Source organism: Neolamprologus brichardi, chromosome 5 (assembly GCF_056152115.1).
Source record: "Neolamprologus brichardi isolate AB-2024 chromosome 5, ASM5615211v1, whole genome shotgun sequence".
Lineage (NCBI taxonomy): Eukaryota > Metazoa > Chordata > Actinopteri > Cichliformes > Cichlidae > Neolamprologus > Neolamprologus brichardi.
In genome coordinates this window covers 8,470,319-8,493,060 of record NC_142108.1, presented here as the reverse complement: position 1 = coordinate 8,493,060, position 22,742 = coordinate 8,470,319, and the positions used below count along the sequence as shown (strand labels likewise).

Sequence of the window (22,742 nt, the reverse complement as noted above, 5' to 3'; positions counted from 1 at the left end):
GGCTTCCACATGTGTGAGAAACACTCAGCAGTCAACCAGCAGGTCTTTTTCACTCTTAATATCTTTAACTTTGTCAAACAACTGAATTACCTTAATCTATCATAGCGAGTTGTGCTGTGCTGAGAGGTACTCAGGTTTTAGGTAGCCAAAGATACTATATTTCATTCTGAGATGTACCGAGACAGGATACTGTGTCCTGTCCTTGTACAAGGCAGGGAAAGAAATACTGCCTGTGTGAGATGTAACTATCTTATGTGTGGGTACAGTGTGTCTAAAACACGGTAATACTTCCTAGTTGAAATGTTTTAACTGCCTCCAGCTGTTAAATGGGACACCCAGGCAGGGACCTCCGAGCACTTCTGCAGAGTGATTGGACTTTTCTTTCAGAAAGGCATTTCATGTTGTTTAGTGACGCACATTCACCATCACATTAGCAAAGTGAAGAAGGAGTTCCTGGCGCATTTCCCGTTCTAATAAACAGCAAACATGTGCAGACTCTATCCTGCAGAAAATAGCTGATCATTACTTTGCACCAATGGTTAATATTAAAGGGACAGCTCACCACAAAATCATTTACTTATTTTTTCTCTGTTGCTCTTCATCTATCCAAACTGACCGAAGCAGAGAAGAAAGAAAATAGTTCCTAAATAAAAGCTCACATCAAAAGTTGACTTTTTTCTTTTTATTTATTTATTTACTGTTTTATGATTTCTGAAGGCAGGGGTTTTTTGTCACTTTGAGCAGCACATGGTAAGTCACATTCGATCTCATATATCCAAAAGAAAGGTAACATTTCCACCCTGGAGATCTCCAACTCCATCTCTTAGCAGTAAAGAGTACATTTCCCTCCTGGCACTAATAATGGGGCAAGTAACAGGCAGATCTGTGTAAATGAAAATCATTACAACTCACTGAATTCTCAACCAATTTTCGAGCGCTTTTGTTTGAGTATAGATTAGAATAACCATCTGACTGGTTATTGGATCCTCAGTGCCAATTAACAGTTTTGCCAAACTGAATACTTTTTGCGTCGTCTTTGAGTTTAAGTAAATAGACTAATTCGCTAATGAGAGGAACTTGAGTTATTTTGGGGTAGGGGCAAAAAGGGGATTGCCTGATTTTCATCTGCCTCTTCTGCTCCCCTCCCCTTTGGCCTCCTGACAGGCAGCTGTGCCTCCTACAGAAGCAGAGACTCTCATCCTTGCCCAGATATGTCAGAGCAAATTCATCCGCGGCACTAGAACTACTTGTTTAAGCAGATTGCAGTGTTTGTTTGTGCAGACTTCTACTGGCTTACTGGTTGCCAGTCGTCCTCTCTCCACCGGTAGCGAGAGGGACAGTCGGTGACCCGGCAGCTCTGGCTGGACGCTGGTCGGGAGCGCTGGGGACAGCCGGTCTCCTGCGAGCTCCGTTGGTCTTCAAACTGGCAGAACACCTCCCGCTGCTGGATGCCATCGCCGCAGGACGCTGAACACTAAAGACAGGGCAGGTAAGAGCTTTGCAATCATTCAATCTGTGTTAGTAGTTATCCATTGTAATATATTTTTATATAAAAAGACTCATAACTGATTTAGTCTAAAGTATTTATTTATGGGAATGCTTTTGCCAAAATGGCTATTTTATTCATTTGTAATGTCAGGTAGATGCTTTTATAACAATAATAATAAAAGACTATGCAAATTACATTTTAATGATAAAAGCAACCAAGCGTCTGTGTAAACATTTAGGCTGTATCAGATCAATGCCAGTTCTACAGATATGTAAAGAATCAAAGTTGAAGTCTGGAAAGTGGTTTGGCACATCTGTGTTTAATCTAGAGCAGCATGTTTGAAATGAAAGCGTCTTTTCTGCTGACATACAGAGCACATCGTGTAGAGGGTCAAATGAATGAGACTGGGAGGTGGGGGGATGCCTGTCGTTTTCTGCCCTTAACCTTAACTGAAACGTAAAACAACTGTCTTATTTTGACTGTTTGAGATATATTTGTAAGACGATATCTTACACTAACCAATTTTTGTGTCCTTTCAGACAGACCGCACTTCACTGATATCAATGTAATGCTCCTGGATCACATAACGCCTATGTAATAACAGATGATTTCGAGACAAATAAAGGGATGGAGGTGTAAGGCGGTTTGTGTGTTCTGGAGCTCAACCTATAAAAATGCATTTACTACAGCCATATTTATGTGTCCATTTATTTGTAACTCAGTGAAGCAGCTGAACTTTGAGGCACTCCAGTGTGCTGTGCTTGACTAAGAGCCTCGAGTGGAGTATCATTTTCTCCTTGCGTCATGCTCCACAGCTGTTTAGAGGGGGACGCACATCCTCTCTGACATGTAAGATGTTTCTGTGTGCTCAGTCCACTCTGTCCTATTGAGAGAAAAGGTGTTGAAAGGCAACGACCAGGTGCACTTTGTTGAGTTTGTTTGGCGTGATGATGCGAGTGTATTGCCTCGAGTAGCACATTCAAAAGACCAACATGTGGTTCCCATTGGTGAGGCAAAAAATAAAATTTAAAAAAAGAGAAAGAAGGGCATGGAAGAAAAAGTGGGAGAGGGGATGAATGGAGACAGAGATGAGAGGAAGTTGAGGACCACAGAAAAAGAAGCTATAGAGATGAAAGGGGTAGAATTACACTGGCTCTAATTCAAATACAAAGGAAGGGGTGCACATCCATCCTGCCGCCCAACTTGGTGGACGGCGGTACAGTAGCACCAGTGTACACCACCTCAGACTCTGGCTCCACCCTGGCAAACCGCCATGTGATGTTTAAAAGCAATCACGCCTCAGTTAGTGGCTTAGCATGGTCCATGAAGGCAGTCAGGTTCAGCTGTGGCCTGTTTCACACATATGGATATACTTGCCTGTAAGCTGTAAAGTATTAAAGTGGGGCTACGAGAGAGAAACAAAGCCAACATGTCTGGCACCGTGAGAACAAATAGCTGAGAAGTGTTTAATGGCTGGGTCAGAGAGTCCTACCTCCCCCCAGTTGCCAGTTTTCCACTTAGGACATCGTCCACCTCTGCAGCGGCGCCGCTCGCTGGGTTTGGACGACACGTGCTGGCAGTACTCCTCTGGGACAGGGCGTCCTGACCGGGTCACACAGCTCACTTTGCGGGATTTGAAGCCTCTTCCACAGGAGGCTGAGCACTGCAAGATGGAAATAAGGAGGCCAATAAGAAGCATGTGAAATATGTTTTAACCTAAAGCAGAAAGCGTAAAAAGTGACACATTTCAAAGCAATGAAACTCAGATTAAAAATTTCCTTTTTATTGTTTTTATTGAGGGGGTATTTTGTTGATATCAAGTTTAACTGTAATTGATTATTCAGCATTAAAAATGGGATGTAATAAACAAGAAATGAAGAAAAAAATCTCATTAGTATTTGTGAACTCGTGGGCCCTATTTGTCACTCACAAAAAAAGGATGTGAGACCCGATTACATGGGGAGAGGTGGTCCAATGGTAAAGCGTGCCTGATCATCCCGGCAGCAGTTTGTTTCACCTCCGGGTTCACCGCGTTACTGAAAAGCTAACTCAGTGTGACAGGCAGACTCACACACACACAGCAGCACTAAGGGAGGAGTGAGTTGGGCTGGACTGTGCTTGGATAATCAAAGGGGGCGTTGCATGTGGGGATGGATGAGAAGCGACAGGCTCAGAGTTGAACGAGTACGTGGCCCAGCATGTGGCTCTGTCCTGATCAGCAAGGGACTGTACCGGACAGGAACAAGCTGTGACCCCTCGCCTCATTCAAGGAGGTGAAAAGGTAGGAAGCCTTGTAAAAGGAGGGACGACTAAAGTGCTTGTTCCCCGTTATAAACGCAGGCATGCCAGTGCGTTTTGTAATGTACTTAATTTATTGTAATTGTCTTGCAGGTAAATTGTTTATCCAATCAATAAAGACAAACGTGAGTCATATCGACACAGTGTGGTTATTTTAAGGAGACTTTGTTCAAATTTTGTAACATTTCACATCATAAAATTACACTCTCCTGCTACGCTTGTGTGTCTTTACTGGAATAGTACATGCTTATCGCATGTACTATTCATATATTACTATTATAGCATATATTACTATTTTTCATATATTGGTGTAAAATAACTGACGGTGCTGATGTATAAACATAGCTGAGAAGACGATTTCCACCCATGAAATTTAGTGGCAGATCTTTGGTCTACACTGTGGAATGGCATCTATCTGCCCTCCACCAATGTCACTTTATTTTGTTTGGCTTTTGTCTTTTATTTCATTTTTCTAAATCTAGATCACGAGTAATTTCCCACAAGTCTGTCTGTGCTGAAGGGATGAATCAGGATGGGGCCCCTCACTAGATCAAATGTGACCTTTGACCTGCCAATGCACCACTGAATAGTCTTGCTGACGCCACCTTTTATTCAAGTCACTGTCAAAGGCCCCCACAATGGTCCACTGTCATTAACCCGCATTAGACCAGAGCAGAGGGGCCTGCCAGAAAGGGGGCAAAGGGCGCTAGCAACTCCATAGCCGAGCTTCCCAGAAAAAGCCTCAGCGTGCATTAAGAGTGAATGAGCACAGTAAATGCAATGGGAAGTACGCCGAGGCATTGTCCCGCAGGACTGAGATTTACCTTAATGGAAACAGCTTTGAACTCTTGACACATGGTGAGAACATACTCGCTGACAGAGGTCAACAGAAGCCCTGAGCGTATAAAACAACAAGGGTAACGCTCGGGAAAAGAGAACTTCTTTATAACCTATTTGCAAGCGTTCTTTTCTCATCTTTTAACCTAAAGCACTAAACAATAAAAGCCACTTCCTTTGCGTGAACACACTGCAATTATCAAAAAGCTTGGGCTGGTGAAATCCTAATATGGGGGTTAGCAGCAGGAGTACAGTGTTGCAAGCACTGATGCTATTAGCATTAATGAATGTTGCTAAAGGCTGGCACAGGGATCGGTTACTGCAATTTCAGCATTTCATTTATTTTTAAAAGCCAGTCAGTGCAAATCACCAGCAAGTTTTAAGTCGTGTCTTTCCCTCAATTTAAAGCGACCTCGGTGTGGTCGCTGTATGTGATGTAAACCTTTTTATTCAGCCAAGAATGAAAAAAAGCCTTCGATAGTACCTCTACTTCACTTTAATTGTAACCTTTTCTGCAAATGAACAGAAATCCAACAAATCTGTAAAAAAAAAATTTAAATATTGACATAACATTATAATGAATGAACAATAAATACAAGTAATTACATAAATATACAGAAATATTCTTGAAACATAGACTAATACTGCCATTTGTGAATAAGAGACATACATTATACTTATTTCAAGAGCCTGTTGATATAGTGTTTGTGTTATACTGCTATTCTGCGACAAGAGGTTGACTGCTTAGACTGACAAATGAAACTGGAGGGGATTATGATATAATTCACTATTGTGTTCCACTTTCACTGATTCAACCTAGATTTGGTTTTGTGCTGCCTTACAATCACACGTGGGAGTCATTACAAGTAAAAGTTCTCATTAGTAAATGACGTGTGGTAAAGGTGTACTCACTGCTGTGTTAACAGGCCCTTAAAATAAGGTGTGATGTTGGTACAGACATTTATGACCAAGAGAAGTAAACTGGGTGGGCTTCAGGCAAAGTTGACCCTAACCACAGATTCTGGATCAGTTTGAACCGTCCTCACAGTAATGTTAAGCGTTACGGGGCAGGAGATGACACGCGCTACAGATCTGTGTTTAGGGCCAGCATCTGCGCAGGGTAGCATCGACAACTCATGCTTAATCTTAGCCAGCCAAAATCCCTCCAGTGCAAGGGAGAGCAAGATACGGCAGGGGGGGCAATCATAACAGAGACTGAGGTAGACACATTAGGTTGGCTCAGAGTAAGAGCTCTGAATACAAAACACCATTAACTTCCCCTGTGGTCACAGGTATTACATGTTTCAAAGCATGACATTTAACAGCCCGTTCTCTTAAAGGTGAGACAGTCAAAGACAATTCAAACATTATTTCATCAGATCTGTGATACACTTTGCATTTAGCTGATCAATCAGATCAGTGCAAACTGCTCATGGAAAAAAAAAAAAAGTACAGAAGAGGCAACGTGCCACAATAAACACCTAACCAACCAAAAAAATTTAAAGGTTCTCTTTTTGAAAAAATATTTATATCTCATATCTCCCTTGTTTGGAAAAAGCACCACTGTTATGCAGGTCATCATTGTTTAATGGCTAGTTGAGTTGTGTTTTGTTCCAAGTGAGGTATTGTTGAGCATAGCATATATAGCAACTCCAAGTACTTACTGTACAAAGCAAACATTAACTAACATAACATAAATACACTCATATTAAGCACCTTTGAAGGATTTAAAACTACTGTTTTGGCCACACTAAGGAATTCTGGGTGCAAACCCAAAACTGGAATACAATGGCTATCCGGCCTAACTACCACAAACTCGTCGGAAAGAGACACTTTATTTTACAGTGGCAGTACAGCCACTGTTCGCTGGTGTTTACTACTGATACTGGACGTTTCAGGCACTTTTGACTTGACGTATGTCTCCTTCACTGTCATTGTCATTACGGGACAACAGCGTTGTTGCTTTCAGGGGGGTAGATACATGAACTGTAAAATAAAGTGTCTAAATAAGATTAGTAACTTCTCTACATGTGCCTTAAAACAAATTGAATTCCTAATATAATAGCCATTTCATAGATGCATATAGTACAAAGATGTATATATAGTATACAGCCCATATACAGTCAATATGTAAGGTGATGCCTTTTACGTTCATAACAGAACATCGACTATATCGTGTAGCACCTCATACGTGGAGATCGTGGGCCATTCTTTGGATAATAAAAGAACAAGGCAGCATATTGTATATTCCTGATATACAAAAACATTCATCAGTATTTGCATATGAACAATGATTGGCTAAATGTGCGAATACAAAGAGCTAAGACACCAAATAAGACACTTTTTAAAAGTTAATACTATTTACAAGAGATAAAAAGGAAAACATCTCTCAATAAATTATCTTTTAAAAACAATATTTTACAAAACTAACTTTGATTGTGATACAACGTAATCCTGAATTATTAAAATAAAAAGAAGAGAAAACTAGTACGAGGCTCAACAACAGTTTTCTAACTACTCATGAAGAAAATTCTTACGGTCACAGCTGTCACTGAAGTATTATTTTTTTGTGTGTGTGTCGTACTTTTTTGGCATATTAAGCACATGTTTGCCATTCAAGTGCAACAGAAATGAATCTTTCCAAATGTCTTGAGGAAAAACTGACTGACCAGTTGCCGGCAGCAGAGAGGGAGTAGTAAGTGGAGGGGGTTAAAGGTAAAAAGCTGGAGTGTGACATCTCCAGGGTAAAAGCACCACAGTCAACCTGCCTCTTTAAAACTGTTTGTGAAAGAGTAAGACTACATGCATTTGAACATATGTGAGGTTAAAAAAACCAACAATAAAAAACGGTTATAGAGTATTTGTTTTTTTTTTTGTTTTTTTTTTATGAGCGTACCGAGGTCCATGGGTCTGTGCTCCAGTGGGGGTTAGACGGGCATGGCTGAGTATTGCACTGCTCACGATCTGGGGGCTTGTCATGGATCTCGCAGCTCAGATCATTGAAACGCTCGCCGTTTGGACGCTGACACACCACCAGCCTTGTCTTTATCCCACCTCCGCATGGCTTCGTGCACTGAGGACGGCACACAGAGAGGTCGCATTTTATAGATGCAAGTTTGTGGATTAAAAAAAAGGAGCTGACCGCCATGTTTTCATGTCAAAATATGCCTGTCTTATGTGAGACTACTTTAGTGTGTCCTTCTTACCTCTCCCCAGCTGCCATACACCCACTGTGGACATGGCCCCGATTCGCAGGATCTTTGCTCGCTGGGTCGGCTGCGATCTTCACAGCTGTTGGCAGGGTAGCCGTTCTCATCCTGGCACACTACCACACGCCGCTGGAAGCCTCCTGCACATGTGCTGGAGCACTGTTTTTGTGTTTTTTTTAACAGAGATAAGAGGGCACAAAAATAGTTCCTCATTATTCAGGTGTAAAAGAGTTTAGTGGATATTTTATGCTTCGTTTAAACGCAGCGATTAGCAAACATATTCTCAGCCTCGCGGTATTAAATCAGTGCACATACAGTATGTGTAATAGGAGGTGTATATGATGTGAACACAAAGCCCACACAAAATTCTGACAACGCGGAGACGTCACATGCGACATGGCTAAACTTCTCTGCTTCTAAAATAACGTTCTGAGGAAGGAAGCGCGACCAGAAATATCTTAAATCCTTCCCAGAGTTATTTAAAGGTCACGGCTATTTTTTGTCAAAGATTATCAGTAACCCAGTTAAAACAACAAAGAAAAAAAACCCTGCAGGAACAATACAGAGAAGGAGCTCAGTGGGACAGGATAGCCTGGGGCATTTAGGTCACAATGTCCTTCAGTGCTATTTCTAAAGATCTCATCCTAAAAAGAGTGAAGGGCCTAAAGAACAGAGTCCAACTTTTGAGCTTTTATTCAGGACTGTGTGACATTACACAATGATTCTTAAACCCTACCCTGCAGCTCCAAAGCACAGATAATATATAGGTATGACTTTGATTTAGGGCGCCTTAAAGGAATAGTCCAAATTATCCTCATTCTGCCCTTGCTGTAAGAAGAGCATAGATCTATATAGGAAGTTTTTATGGTTGATATTTAAGTAGAATTTGAAGATTGTTAGCTTAGATTAGCACAAAAGTAACAAAGTCTGCCAACCTTTTACTTATTGAAGTGATCGGTCCCAAAAGATTAATGCAACATCTTAAATATCACACCCCTGAGGTTTGTTGACCAGCGTGATGTTGTGTTTAGGAAGCCTCACCGCGCCCCAGGGTCCAGTCCGCCATTGGTGGGATTGGCTACGTGGCAGGTTCCTGGTGCTGGTGTTTGGTGAGGACGGAGGTCGGGAATCACTGGAGCGGGACGGGCACTGAGACATGGCACAGTCCTGCTCTGTGGCAGGACGGTCGTCTGGGTCACACTCACTAGCGTTCACTTCTTGGTCACTGAAGTTGACGCACAGCACTTGTCGCGTCGTCTTTCCCTGGCCACAGGTGACTGAGCACTGACAGCACAAACACATGGAGAGGGTGAAGAAATGAAAAAGGAAAGGTAAATGCAAATATACACAAATCCAACTGCCATAAAAGGAAAGCTGACTTTCTTTGATAGCAGATTCTTGACATTTCTGTTCATTGTGACCTGCTGGTGGTCGAACCAGACTTGATGAACAGAACCATGTCAGATACAAAAAGATGTCATCTTCATGCTACCAAAGAGCTAACTCAGACTTAACCTGGTGTTAAGGTTACAGCAAAACTAAAATTTCTCTTCAACAGACTCTTACAGTATCACTCTAAATGACCCAAGTAGACATTTTTTAGATAAATAACACAAGGCAGATATTCCACCAAATGCTAATGGTGTCTCCAATCTTGCTCCTCCCTAGCAGAGTCCACTCAGTGTCTCGCGTGATCCATTTTACTTATCCAACAGCAGTTCATAAAAAACACGACCTATCCAGAGGTTTACATGACTCTGTCACAATGTTTCATGTTATTACAGATACTGTAACGTGGTTCTGCATGCATTAAGTTGATGTATATACTGTGACGCTACATCGAGCTGTACTGTACTGCAAGCTGCACTGGCCCGGAGAGCAGTCACAAAAATCTCTCAATTTGGATTTTTCTGTAACAGCGAGCTAGATAAAAATGATTTACTTTGGGTTTATAAATCTGCCGTTGTCAGTCTTCTGTTCGTGTGTGTGCGTGTAAACATGGGATAGGCCTCTGAAATTTTTAGTGGCCTTGGGATGATTTAGGATATTTCTTTTCAGGGGGTCAATGAGTGTCTTTGGCTTGGTAGTACATGTGTGGGTGTGCATGGTTGTGTGCTTGTGTGTGTTGTGTATGTGTATGGTGACCAGACCTGCAGTCTGCCTGAACTGTATCGCTAAGGCTCTGATGAGAAACATCTGTAAACAAGACTGGAGCCCCTCACTACAGCCCCTCGCATCTCCCAGCTCAAGAACTTCATTCCTGATTCCTCTCTCTCTCTCTCACACACCCACACAAACACACACACTCCTCCTATAACTTCACTGCAGCCCTCCTCCAGTCCAACATCCACGCATTCCAGCTGCCACCCTGTCTCCACATCCTGGCTGGCTAACACATTAACATCTGCATAGCGTGTGCAGACACTGGTTGTCAGGGTTAAAATGAGTCTACAGTGAACAATGGAGCAAACATGGAGGGGGAAGAAACACATCTGGATGGCAAATATTGATGACACAATGTAGGTTAATCTGTCACTATAAGGAAATAATTATTATTGTCAGCAGAAAAGCTCTTCTGCAAGTTCTTAATTATTTGAGTCAGTCAATCATATACACATGTTGGTCTTCTTACCACTGTCCATTCCAGCACTTTCCACTGTCCACATGCCACAACTGTGCACACTTCCCTTGAAGGAGGCTTTGGTAGGTGGGCGCATGCCGACTCGTCGGCCACGCCGCCCTGGTCGTCACGGCAACTCACATAGCGCATCCGTGTCCCTTTGCCACAGCTGGCGCTACACTGTTTTACGGAAGACAAAGATTAAGAAACCGGAAACCAACCAAATGAGAAAAACAGATAAAAAGTAAAATAAACAAAAAATGTGACAGCACTGCCAACCTGAGTCCAGGAACCAAATCGCCACTGGGTTTTGTGGCCCGGGTGGGAAGGGACTTTGGTCCCTGGGGGAACAGGGTAGCTGCTGGGACACTGGGCTATTTCACAGTCCTGTGGAAGAAGAGACGCATACACCCATTCATGCAGTGATTAGCAAAATGAATATACTGTAACAACATCTGTCCCTGACAACAAAATACCATGAATATCAGAGATAGCTTTTCTGACATGGGACAGTCATGAGCAACTTAAACTATATTCCTTCGGCTCTACGTTTGAGAGTAGTTATGCTTCCCATCGACCCTTTCCCCTCAACTTACCAAAACAACATTAACAGGGTCCGCCCCGTCAGTTCAAACTATGGATTGTGGCAGTAAGCCACTCAGCATAAAGCCCTGATCCCTGTCATAACAGGTCATAGTGGAGTGGTATTCAGGGCTCCAATGCCTATGCTGGCGTGGTTGTAAACTCCACCCCTAATCCACCCCCTTGTCCTGCACCTTCCGCCTTTCCCTCTTTCCCCTCCATATGCCCTCTGGTGCCCTCTGACCCCATGTCTTTAGGAATGAGTGCTGGATCGGGTCGCACAGACTTGGGCTACACATTCAGCATGCAGCCTCCAAAAAGAAACAAAGTAACAGGAAGCTCGCCACATGCTTCCTGTCGTACTTGCATTTGCATGCATCAATAGAATATTAACAAATATATACTACAAGAAATCCAAGACATGAACAACCTTGTACTAAAACCTCCCTCCATCTATCAGTCTCTCATCCTATGCCCTGGAGCAGGGTGGTGGTGGGACTAGTGGCCTGGTGGCCCACTTCATGGCTGGCTGGTTAGAATCACAACGAGGTGGGGCGACTGCTTCAGGGTCACTGGTCACCAGTCTCTGCTGGTCCAAGCGCCGGAATTGCGAGCTGCTGTGACTAGAGGGGGGCCTCATCCTGAGTCTGCATGCTAAGCGCTCTGAAATGGGTTTACGCCCTACGCTGACCAAACAAACCTCTCATTCAGTTCAAAATATTGCAAGTTTCTGTCGGGGTTTCTGTGCAAGTTGTGTGCAAAGTTCACCATATACACACACACAAACAATTGGCAAGAAAATTAACCTGGGTGAGCGTCATTTCCCAACGTCGTATGATGTAGACTGACATAACCCTTTGTCAGTCTACATCATGGGTAAGTGGAGGAGAAGCACGGCTTTGAACTAGCCTACTTTAAACACTGGTAATTATTTATTTGAAGCATGTCCTCTGTGATTTCTGATTTATTTATGGCTGCCACAAATACAGGATGTTTTGACACAAAACATGCGTTAAAATCAAACTGGGGGTAAATAACTGTGCACTCGTGGTGCTGAAATCATTGGAAAGTTAAGTGGTAATGAGACAGAGAAATTGCAAGCTAGTGCTTCTTCAGGTCCAAAAAAATGCTTGTAAGTTGGAAAAAATTAGTTAATACATCCTTCAGTCCAACCACTTTCTAAAACATTCATCCATCCATGGAGGGAACTAACTGGAGCCTATCCCAGCTGCATATTGTAGGAGGCAGCAGGGATAGGCTCTTATGATATGTTTGTAAAATAGAAGGTCAGGGTTAATATAGAAAGACAGACAACCAGTCACCCTCACATTTACATCTAAGGTCAGTTTAGATCATCTCTGTATCATGCATGTCTATGGACTGAGTTAGAAAGCCAAAGTACCTGGAGAAAACACACAGAAAGGACCCAGTTGGCTGGTGGACTCCAACCCCAAATCATCTTACTGCATTTTTTAAAAGGAGCTTATATTAGTTGATCGTTTCCATAATAAGCAAATTCCCATTGTATGCTGAGGTAAGAGCAGGGTAGGTAAACTTTGCTGTTTTAAGCTGCAGGTTTGGTCAAACTCTGCAGTGGGCTGATGTTCCAGTCTATGCTTCTATAAGCATAAAGAACTGTTTGTATTTAACCCAGTCTGATTATGTCTGGGAAAGTCAGTTTAGAAATTCAACAAATCTTTTAAAGATTGTGCACTGGGGGTTTGTAAAAATTACAGAGGAAAACTGGAATTTAGTGCAGTCTCGCAAGTGTTTGTGCATGTCACCTCCTTCTCATGTGCCCCAGGCTTAACGCAATCATTGCTTCTGCCACACATTTCAAGTGTCAGCTAGATGACACAAGTGAAATTGTTTTCAAGAGAAACATATGAGGGATTCTGTCTCAGAGTTTTGTCTTTATGGTGGGATAGTGAGCCTGGTAAACTTCCCTCAGCATTTGGAGCAGGCGGGACAGCTTTTATTGAGACCAGGTGGAAATGAAATGCCAGGTTTTTTGTGTACATTTTCAGTACAAGCGTGCATCTTCTTCCTTCACACTCAACCACGGAACAAAAAAAAGCTCTCAGAGTGAGGAGATGATAAGCAGATTGTGGGGGAAAAAGAAAGGACGATAAGACCTCTTACCTGGGTGTCAGTGGGTCGCGTGGCTGCGTTACATTCGGTGTCGTCCATGACGGCACCATAAGAGCCCACCACGCACTTCACTGCTCGCATCTGGTAGCCTGGCCCACAAGAGGTAGTGCACTGGGTTCAAAGAAAGAAAAAAGAAACAAAGGAGGCGTGATGGGAAAACATTTGCAACAGTCAGCCAAAAAGAAAACTGAGAAAAAGACAAGAAAGGCAAGCAAAAAACAGATGTTTTGTTGGAGCCACCAGAGCAAACCCCTGCACACATGAGTATATAGAGCATATAGAAAAAATGTTAGCTCACTTTAGAAAAAAGTCTTCTAACAAAAGTCATACATGAGGATATTCATATACATTGGACTGGCCGCTTTCCCACTGCAGCTCAGTCAGAGGGTACTATCCCGCACTTTCTTCTGGCTCACTGCCTTCAGTGAAACGGGGTCAAACTTGTGTGGCGGCAACTTCAGCTACCATTTGATCATGCTTCATTAAACCACTTCAAATATACCTTAAAATGTGCACATCCTCTGACGAGGGGCACAAAATAGCTCGCATTTTTGGGTGTTCTGTTCTGCACACGTACACAAATGAGAATGGGTGCGCACACAGATATATAACGCGCTTTCTGGGAACACGGCTATGAAGACTGTCCATTGCTTTTGTATCTTCATTTTCATGACATGTCCTGTGATTCTAAACAGCAGAGAGTTCAGTGCTAAATAACGAGCGTAGCTTGTCTGTGTATCCACCCGATGATTTACATTAGAGACCAATTCATCAGAGAAGTAATAGCAAATTTCTCTTGCTGAGCTGTGACCCATCAACTGGGTAGACTTCCATATTGCATGTATGCAAGTATGAAAGCAGTGGTTCTAAATCTATATATACAGCATACTCTTTTAAACGCCTTGGAAAAAAGATCTGCTGTAGAACTATTAAATTATTCAACCAAACTGATTGATTAAAGATAGATTATTTCTTCTTTAAATAAAAAGATTTACTCATGTCAGTATGCAAATAATAATTTACATGGAACCCTTGAGATAGATAGAACCAACCACAGTCAGTCACCATGTCTGCCGTCCCTCACCACCAACCAGTTGTGGCAGATGGCCGCCCCTCACTGAGCCTGGTCCTGCCGGAGGGGCTTTTTTTCCTGTTAAAAGGGAGTTTTTCCTTCCCAGTGTCGCCAAGTGCTTGCTCATAGGGAGTCGTCTGATTGTTGGGGTTACTTTCTATTATTTTTAGTCTTTACCTTACAATGTTAGGCCATTCAGGTGACTGGTGTGGTTTGGCACTATATAAACAAAATTGTATTGAACTGAAAATAAAACTGTCTCCCACACACACAGATGTGGATCAAGAGCATGCCAAACTTGCATCTAGCAATTTTAACAGCTGTAAGTGAACAAGGAGAGACAGGAAGGACAGCATAGGTTGAGAAACAGATGAAGAAGCGTGGATCGAGAAAGGAAAAAGCCCCGCCAATCATGCGGGTAAACGTTTGAAAAGTAACCTATATCCACATCCACATCATCATACACTGACGCTCTCAGCTGATAAATGACCCGATTTCTTACAGCTTTTAACAAATCAATCGAGCACTGTGTACTGAATGCTGCACAGATCATAAATACAGGGGTGACTCACCTGTCCCCAAGGTCCAACCTGCCAAGCGGCACACTCCTGCTGTTGGCACGTCTGCACTGACTCTGGTTTAGACGACCCACAAAAGCGATCATCTAGACGGTCCTCACCAAACTGACACCACGTCTGACGATGCTTGTAGCCTTTACCACATGTCACAAGGCACTAAAAAAAAAAAAAAAAGTTACAGGTTATAACGCCATGAACTGCGTACATAGTTAATCGCTACATGAGTACAAGAAATGAGCAGTTACAAGTATTCAGATTCATGATAGAGGAAGATCTCTTGGTTTTATGTAAAGCAGTATATGCACATTAGAAAGCCCCTAGCCCCAAAAACAAAAAAAGCGTGAGTGTGTTTATTTATGTGCGAGTACAGTCCATATGTATATATTACAGCATACGGGTTCTGGCAACACCACACGGGAGATCTGAAAAATTCCCGGAATGCAGCCCACAGCTTTGCAAGCTCCTTGCTCTACGATGTGTAAACTGTGCAGCAGTTTAAGAACGATTTCACCCTGCAATCACCTCTTACCCAACACTCATTTGGAGTGGAAGGAGGGGAGTAACTCTCCTAAAGCTGAGACATTCACAATCAGCACTGGGATTTGACATTTGACCCAGATCACCGCTGCTTTAATACTCCGGCATTTACAAAGAAGTCTGTTATTCTTTACGTTGAGTAACCCTAGACACATACTCGTCTAAAAATCTCACAAACAAATCACTGAGCGAGTTGAAAACCTGCACAGAAACACAAAAACACATACATCTGCAGCTTGAAAAGGTGTCCACTTTAACTACTTAGATAAAAGTCTTATTTTCTTCTTCTTTTTTAATTGTGAGGTAAACAAGACAAGACCAGTAAGGACAGGTGAACAATTCAATTATGACTTCTGTTTTAACCACTTGAAACTGTCGGCCCCAGAGCAAGCCACCAAAGGTGCAGAGAGTGCAGCGCACATACCCCTGGGGTCTTATTTTCTTCTAAACGCAAAGACAATAAAGTCATTGCTAAACTGACCTCAGACCAGTCTCCAGTCTTCCACTGCGGACAGAGGAATTCATTGCAGGGTTGGACGGTCAGCTTGTCCCTTTGACTGCATTTGCTCTCATCGCCACCAGCCTCAGCTGCCTTTCGACACACTGCCCCTCGACGGCGGGTTCCTCCACCGCAGCTCTTGGAGCACTGCAGCACAAACATTTGAGCATCAACAAGTGTAAACACATACACAACCCGAGATAAATTTGGACAAACATCTGGTCAGTGCGGACAAACAAATCCCCGGACTTCCAACTGAGTTCGTACCTCCGACCAGGATGAGTACTCCCAACCACCCGGGTTACAGTCTCCGTGACAGCCTTCCTTGTCATCAGGTTTGCGCTGACCGCTACAGTAGCGGTCATCAACCTTCTGGGTCTTGCCGTCTGCACGGTTGATTTTGGCACAGTATATTTCCAGGGTACGATATCCTTGGCCGCACTGGGCTGTACACTCACTTTTTCGAGCAACGTGCCATCTGCGTAAAGAACAAGTGGGTAAATCTTTGCACTGCAAAGACCAAATAAAGTGTCAGTCAGATGGGTCAAATGGTTTAGAGTGATGATGCAAACCTAAGTTCACATTCAGTGTTGCATGGCTCAGTGATGACAGCAGGTCTCGCTGTGCCGTGGCACCTCTGGTCTGACACCACCACCCTGTCCGATTCTCTGCTACAGAGAATCTTCCGCTTGCGCTCTCCTGTGAGGGCACAAAAATTGAGGTTCTAAGTGACAGCCACTCTAAAACATCTTGGCAACACACTATAACAAAAAATAAATCAAACATGAGTCAAAATGGCAAAGGAAATTGAAGAAAAGCTGTGTCATTTAAATAAAGAGATCTGTTTTATAACTAATAAGAAATGTACAAAGATGTAAACAGAATCTCAAGCTTGAGTTACATTCTCGGGTTTCATAACTTTATCCTGAGATGAAAGTGACTTTTTACTGCCCGACCTGCAAGTAGTTATCTGGGTTGATGCACCATCTGGCTCAAGTAAAACATGGCTCATCGTCGGGAGTGCAATAAATGCCAGCGTGAAAAGTGTGTACACCTCACTTTGGCTTTTGTGTAAAATTACAGCGCGATATGAACCTTAATGTGGCAATAGATCAGCACCTCATGTTACCAAGTTTTGCAGCTGAACGCTATGAGAGCTTAATGTGTTATAGGCTAGATGTTTATCCCGCTGTGAACTGTGGAGTTATTGGTTTCCCTTCAGTTGCTGAAGCAGGGTGGTGTCAAAAAGTGGAGAAAGGCATTCTTAAACAGAAAAAAATTGACTTGTAACACACATAACAGGTTTTCGAGTTTGCTTGCAATCTTCCTCCGCACACCCACGTACTCTGACCTCTCCACAGTCATGCCAAGCAGATGTGCCACGGCATAGTGTAAAACTCATATTTAATCACTTGTACAAAGGCTAAATGCCTAATGTAATGTTTAATGATAACTACAGCATCCTCCATCTCCTGGGTCTCCTGCTCACCATTTTCTAAATGTTCTTCTTCCTTCATTCCATCTCCATCCCATCTCATTTTTACTCTGACCACACAGTTTATCATTCACCTTTCCCATCATCTCACCCTGCAAACCACATGTGCCTCCCCCTCACCTTGGCACAGACGACTACACTCCTGCCAGGGCCCATAAGCATCCCAGAAGAACTGTTGAGGCTTATCCTCTATAGGAATGTTAAAGGAATACCTGACATCTGGGTTGTAAAGGTTCCCCACAGAAAGCACCTGGGAAAAAGCAGGCAATGTGATATACATTACACAACCTTACAATTGTAAATTTGAAATATCAAGTCTGTAGAAGGATTTATGATTCTGCATTCCTCTCTTCTAAGCTATTAAATCACCATCTTCTATCTTCACATCTTCTGCACAAGATACCAAATTGTCATGATAAGGACAGCTTACCTGGATAACGATCTCCTCTTCTATGCGGTCAGTACAGTTGATCCTCTCAATGACATGGTCGGAACCACTGTACTCGATGATGGCATTTCCTACTTTGATTTCCCTTTTGAACATGCTAACCACAAACTCCCCGTTAAGCAGGAACTCTCCGCGGCTATTTGATATGGCTACAGGGAGGCAGAAACAGTTAGTTGGCTTCATCACACTGAAAAGAGTTTGTGTAAACTCAAGCTAGCTTTAATTTATTAGCTGATTTAAAAAAAAAAATTCATAAAGGTGAATTACTTTGTGCAAATCACTGTTTATGGCAGGAACCTGCACAAACATGAACTTGTTTCTGTGCGCAGCAGAGCAGCTTAGAAAACACAGTGGCTTAAAATGTTCATTTACAGTAAGGCACACACAGTGGGTAACAGTAAAGCCTTATTGGGCTAAAATAATCCTCTGTTCCCGAAGAAGTCCCATCCAGGGGCACCCTGTTCTGTTCAACAGTCAGTCTTCTGCACTCGTTCACCCTAATGAGATTATGGAGCTAATTTCCTGCCTTTACTTTCCTCGCCATTTCACACATTACACTAATATGGTTGTGGAGAGTGGCATTTATTGCACACGCACACAGACTAAAAAAACAATCAATCTGCTTTGGGTTGTCCCAATATATAGAAACACTGAAACACACAGTTAAGGATGACACTATGTTCAGAAGTTTGCATCAAGGACATACACACAATAAAAACAACACACGAGCACAAAAACACAAGTAGGTCAGTGGTGCCAACAGGCTGAGACAGAGCCTTAGAGCAGGTACTAAAGCTTTTAAACTAAGGGACCTTGCTGGATTGGTACCCGCAGGCATTTAATGGATTTGCATGCATAGTATTTGCAAAATCTATGGCAGTTATGCAGTGCCCGGCTTTACACTGAAGGCTGAACGCTGTCCTTCTCATAAACACTCAAGCACATCTCATAAACACGCGTCTTTTTAACAGCGCATTCCTCCAGAAATGACTTCAAACAGCACGACTGGAAATGTAAAAATACAATCAAAGTTTTAACAATTGTTGGCTGTCTTACCGAGGTAGTTGTCATCCTCCGGTTTCCCTGAGTAACTGTGTTGACGCACATCTATGTTTGTAGCACCACTTGGTATTCGCACCACTTCGTTATAGCCTGCAAATACATATGCAGCGCATTAGCGCACCCAGGTCTGTAAATGCACTAACAAGTGAACCCATCCATCGATGCTTTTCTGCTGAGGTGTGTAAGCAATATAATAACTGCCACAACAGCTATTACCATTTATATGTACTGAAATGGAGACTGATGGGGGTAATAAAAGAGGTTGTTACTCACCATAGCGTACAATGTTAAAGGTGCCTGCTACAGTTTTGCAGGAAGAGTTATCGCCTCCACATACGCCACATTTGTCCCTCCTGGCTTTAGAGTTGAGTACATGATCACAGCCCGCCTGCTACTCAGTACGGGAAGTAGGAAATACACAATAAGAAAATGAAGGATTTTTAATTAAAGGACTTTATTAGAAAATCACTAAATCATAGCAAATATGTAATTGATTCTTGAGACACACTTTAGCTTAACTTTAGTGCATCTATGAATATAAAAATCCCATTGTCTGAGCTGGAATATATTGAAAACTGTGTGTGGTAGGTGCTTACTATTTTATCCACTAAACACGGTTACTGTTCAAGAATGGTCCCTGCTCTGCTATTATTACAAATAACCATGAACCGCTGCTGCTAAATGAACAGAATTAGAAAACTCACTCTGCACAGGCCCTGGACACAGATGTCGTTGGTATCGGGTCCACATGGCGTGCCGTCAATGACCCTGTCCCTGAGCTGATAGTAGGCTGTGCTGCCTGCAACCCTGCAGAACAGCTTACATCTGTCCTTCATCAGAACTGACATAGGAAGATAGAATGCAGATAATTGTTTCATGGTGACTCAAATAAATGCAAAGCTTACATTATGGCTGTTATTCATGAAGTAAGTATTAAGATGCCACTGTGATGTGAAAAAAACAATTCTCACTTCCGCTGTACTTGGGCACCCAGCGAACATTTGGAGGTAGACCATTGATGTTAAAGTGCCTGCCGTCAAAAGCAGCACACTGTTCCTCCCTGAAGTCCTTCTTCTGCTTGGAGCAGGGCTCAGAGTTGCAGGAACGAAACTTCATCCGGCGACCAACACAGTACGTTCCTCCATTTCTGGGCCTGAGAGTGAAAACGTGGGATAAAAGCAGTAAAACCCAATCATTCCCTTGTGTTAAGCATCTTTTCTCAGAGGGCACTTATCAGTTTATCAATTTCCCTCTCTTTGCTCAGCCTGTTGTCTACCAACATACACCTAGAGTTAGTTTGTAATTTCCAACTTATCCACATGCTCTACTCTTTTCTATTCATCCATTATTCAGGAAGACTGACTGATCTCCATATTTACCAGGAAACAATCCTGTAAGATATGCCATCAGAGAGCCTGTTTTGATGAGCATTAGCTATGGAAAGAATTCCCTTAAGGAGGTTTGATCTATGGAACACTGACTTTGGACACAAGGTCCAATAGGCATGCGTGACTACAAAGAAATGGGCTGCTCACACGGGTCGGTTGCATTCGCGCATGGCAATCTTTATGCCTCCGCCGCATGTCCGCGAACAGGTGCCAAAAGGACTCCAGACTCCCCACGCTCCCTCAACAGGTGAGGCATCGTGCTCTTTGGCTATACACAGCCCATGTTTGCAGTGCTGCAAGAGAGGAACAAAGGGGAAAAGTAAAGGAGAGATGAGTGAAGAGAAGATAATAAAAAGAAATGCCAACACATCCATCTGCTCTTCTGTGCTTTAAAGCTAATCTGGGAGAAATTTGGAACTGGGAAAAAAATTCACAACTGTGTCTGGCTGGAGAGAGGACAAGAAAATGTCACCCTTACAGTCAATAAATATATCTCAGCTCCAAACAGAAGGATAATTTTATATTGTTAAAAAAAACAGACTTCATTTTAGTCATTAGTGTGGTGTACACTGGCATGACAAGAGATGAGACGAACACAAACACCAAAAGGTTTCAGCTTGTCTGTGTGTGTGAGTGTACATGTTTAGACAGAAAATTGGCATGCTACTATTCTTGTGGGGACCAACAGGGACTTATGGCCGTCCCCACGAGTTTTAATGCATTTTTGAGGCTCAAAATGTGGTTTTAGTGTCAGGGTTACAATAAAGTTATGGTGAGGTTTATGCTAAGGCTTAGGGTTAGACATTCAATTTTGATGGTAGGGTTAGGGTAAGTTGCTAGGGAAACCATTATGTCAATTAGATGTACTCACTAAGATATGAAAACGAGTGTGTGCCTGTGTGTGTGTGTGCATCTGCAGGTCTTGGGACCTGGAGGTGTAGTTCGGCCGGTCCATGGTGCTTTCATGTCTCAGTCTTAGTGACAGGAAGCAGGAAGTCAGTGCAAAAGTTCTAATTATAAGCTCAGGCAGAGTAAGCATCATTCACAGCTTTCCACCACTCATTTACTAGTAACAAGAGTTTACATGTGTCAGTGGAAACTTGGCTTTTGGCAAGTCTTGCTTTGTCATTTTGCACAACAAATTATCGTGCATGTGTTGAGATAACCTGCCAGTGTTTCCCTCAAATTTTACAAATGACATGAAAAAACATTTAATAAATCCAACTAAAAAGGAATCTTTAAAACCAACAATAGCGAGATTTTTCTTTTTCATGTGTTTTGGCAGATTTTGGCTTTTCTATGAGTCAAAAAAGCCACAACATGAGAACATTTTAAAGTAAAATGTTTCTTACCAGTAACTTGACACAGTTGGGTAAAACCACTTGACATAATTTGTAAAGTACATCTAAAAAAACATAATATAAACATAAAAAAAAAACCATTTCGTTGATTGTATAACGTCCCCTCTTCCTGGCCACCAACACTAGGCAATGCTAAGGTTCATGGACTTTTTTTCTTGTGGTAGGCTTAAATCGCCACCTTCAGCCGAACTGAAATGATTCAAATATGGCATTCCACCCCTTACTTAATTATCCCCAAGCTTCTGGCTTAATTAAAATCAGTTCAAGGGTCTTCTCCTTTACCATTTACACACTAATGCATTACACTATCAGCATTACCCTTACCTTTCCAGGTGAACAGTCGGTGCCATCTGCCCACGGCATGTGCTGAGTCCTGCAGCCCCGCTGGGCGCCCTCTGGACTTGTGCACCATAGTCTTCGACACTGGGTCTGAGAACAAACGAACACACACACACACTAAGAGTCAATGCTGGGATTCCAGGAAAAAAAAACACTAAAAGAACAAGCTATGGCTCATAAATGTCACGTTTATTTCCCTGACTGTAAACAACTCCATTAATATACAGCATGGACTCAAGCCAGCAGACTTCCAATTTAGCACATTCTATCAAACAATATGCCTCCCTACACTAAATTTGCTGCATCAACAATTTCATTTGCCAGGTATTTCTAAGCCTGCGTGACCTTTTAGACTGAGGGAAAACCACAAGCCAAGAAACTATAGTGTCACATATTTAAAGACATTTCTGTATTATTAAACTGAAATGTCACTTTTTTAACTTAAATTCAAGTTAAATCTGGCTTCACTTTGCTTGTGTTTCAGACGAGAACATGTTAAACGTGGCAAGTGACTTTAAAGGCTTCAGAGTCATCTGAGAACCTCTGCTGCACTGAATCTCAACTCCCTCAGCTCCCCTCTGAGACCCCCACGTGCAACATGACAGTTCAGACTTGCACACCGAGTCCGCTTACCATATAAGGGCACACCTGCGTTCCCGGCCCAAATATCAATTCACACTGTTTATTGACATTGTATATCCGCCCGGGCAGCTGCTGCGAGAGAGCGTACGGTCTAGAAACGGGCTCATCGAGCAAGCACTCACCATATCCTGTGCT

At 42.6% G+C, this 22,742-nt stretch overlaps 1 protein-coding gene across 1 annotated transcript in view; it reads right to left on the bottom strand.

The window, feature by feature from the left end:
• Positions 1-22,742, bottom strand: part of adamts9 (ADAM metallopeptidase with thrombospondin type 1 motif, 9) — a 40,094-nt gene that overhangs the window by 8,458 nt on the left and 8,894 nt on the right. The window contains exons 10-30 of the mRNA XM_006784605.3: positions 22,599-22,740; positions 21,951-22,055; positions 20,413-20,558; positions 19,849-20,030; positions 19,582-19,718; positions 19,151-19,268; positions 18,872-18,967; positions 17,798-17,964; positions 17,488-17,617; positions 16,445-16,571; positions 16,140-16,350; positions 15,855-16,019; positions 14,831-14,992; positions 13,178-13,297; positions 10,733-10,840; positions 10,466-10,633; positions 8,875-9,117; positions 7,831-7,992; positions 7,521-7,697; positions 2,982-3,152; positions 1,298-1,474 (exon numbers count right to left, since the gene is read on the bottom strand). Coding sequence (XP_006784668.2) covers positions 1,298-1,474; positions 2,982-3,152; positions 7,521-7,697; positions 7,831-7,992; positions 8,875-9,117; positions 10,466-10,633; positions 10,733-10,840; positions 13,178-13,297; positions 14,831-14,992; positions 15,855-16,019; positions 16,140-16,350; positions 16,445-16,571; positions 17,488-17,617; positions 17,798-17,964; positions 18,872-18,967; positions 19,151-19,268; positions 19,582-19,718; positions 19,849-20,030; positions 20,413-20,558; positions 21,951-22,055; positions 22,599-22,740 — 3,214 coding nt within the window. The remainder of the gene's footprint in view (positions 1-1,297; positions 1,475-2,981; positions 3,153-7,520; positions 7,698-7,830; positions 7,993-8,874; positions 9,118-10,465; positions 10,634-10,732; positions 10,841-13,177; positions 13,298-14,830; positions 14,993-15,854; positions 16,020-16,139; positions 16,351-16,444; positions 16,572-17,487; positions 17,618-17,797; positions 17,965-18,871; positions 18,968-19,150; positions 19,269-19,581; positions 19,719-19,848; positions 20,031-20,412; positions 20,559-21,950; positions 22,056-22,598; positions 22,741-22,742) is intronic.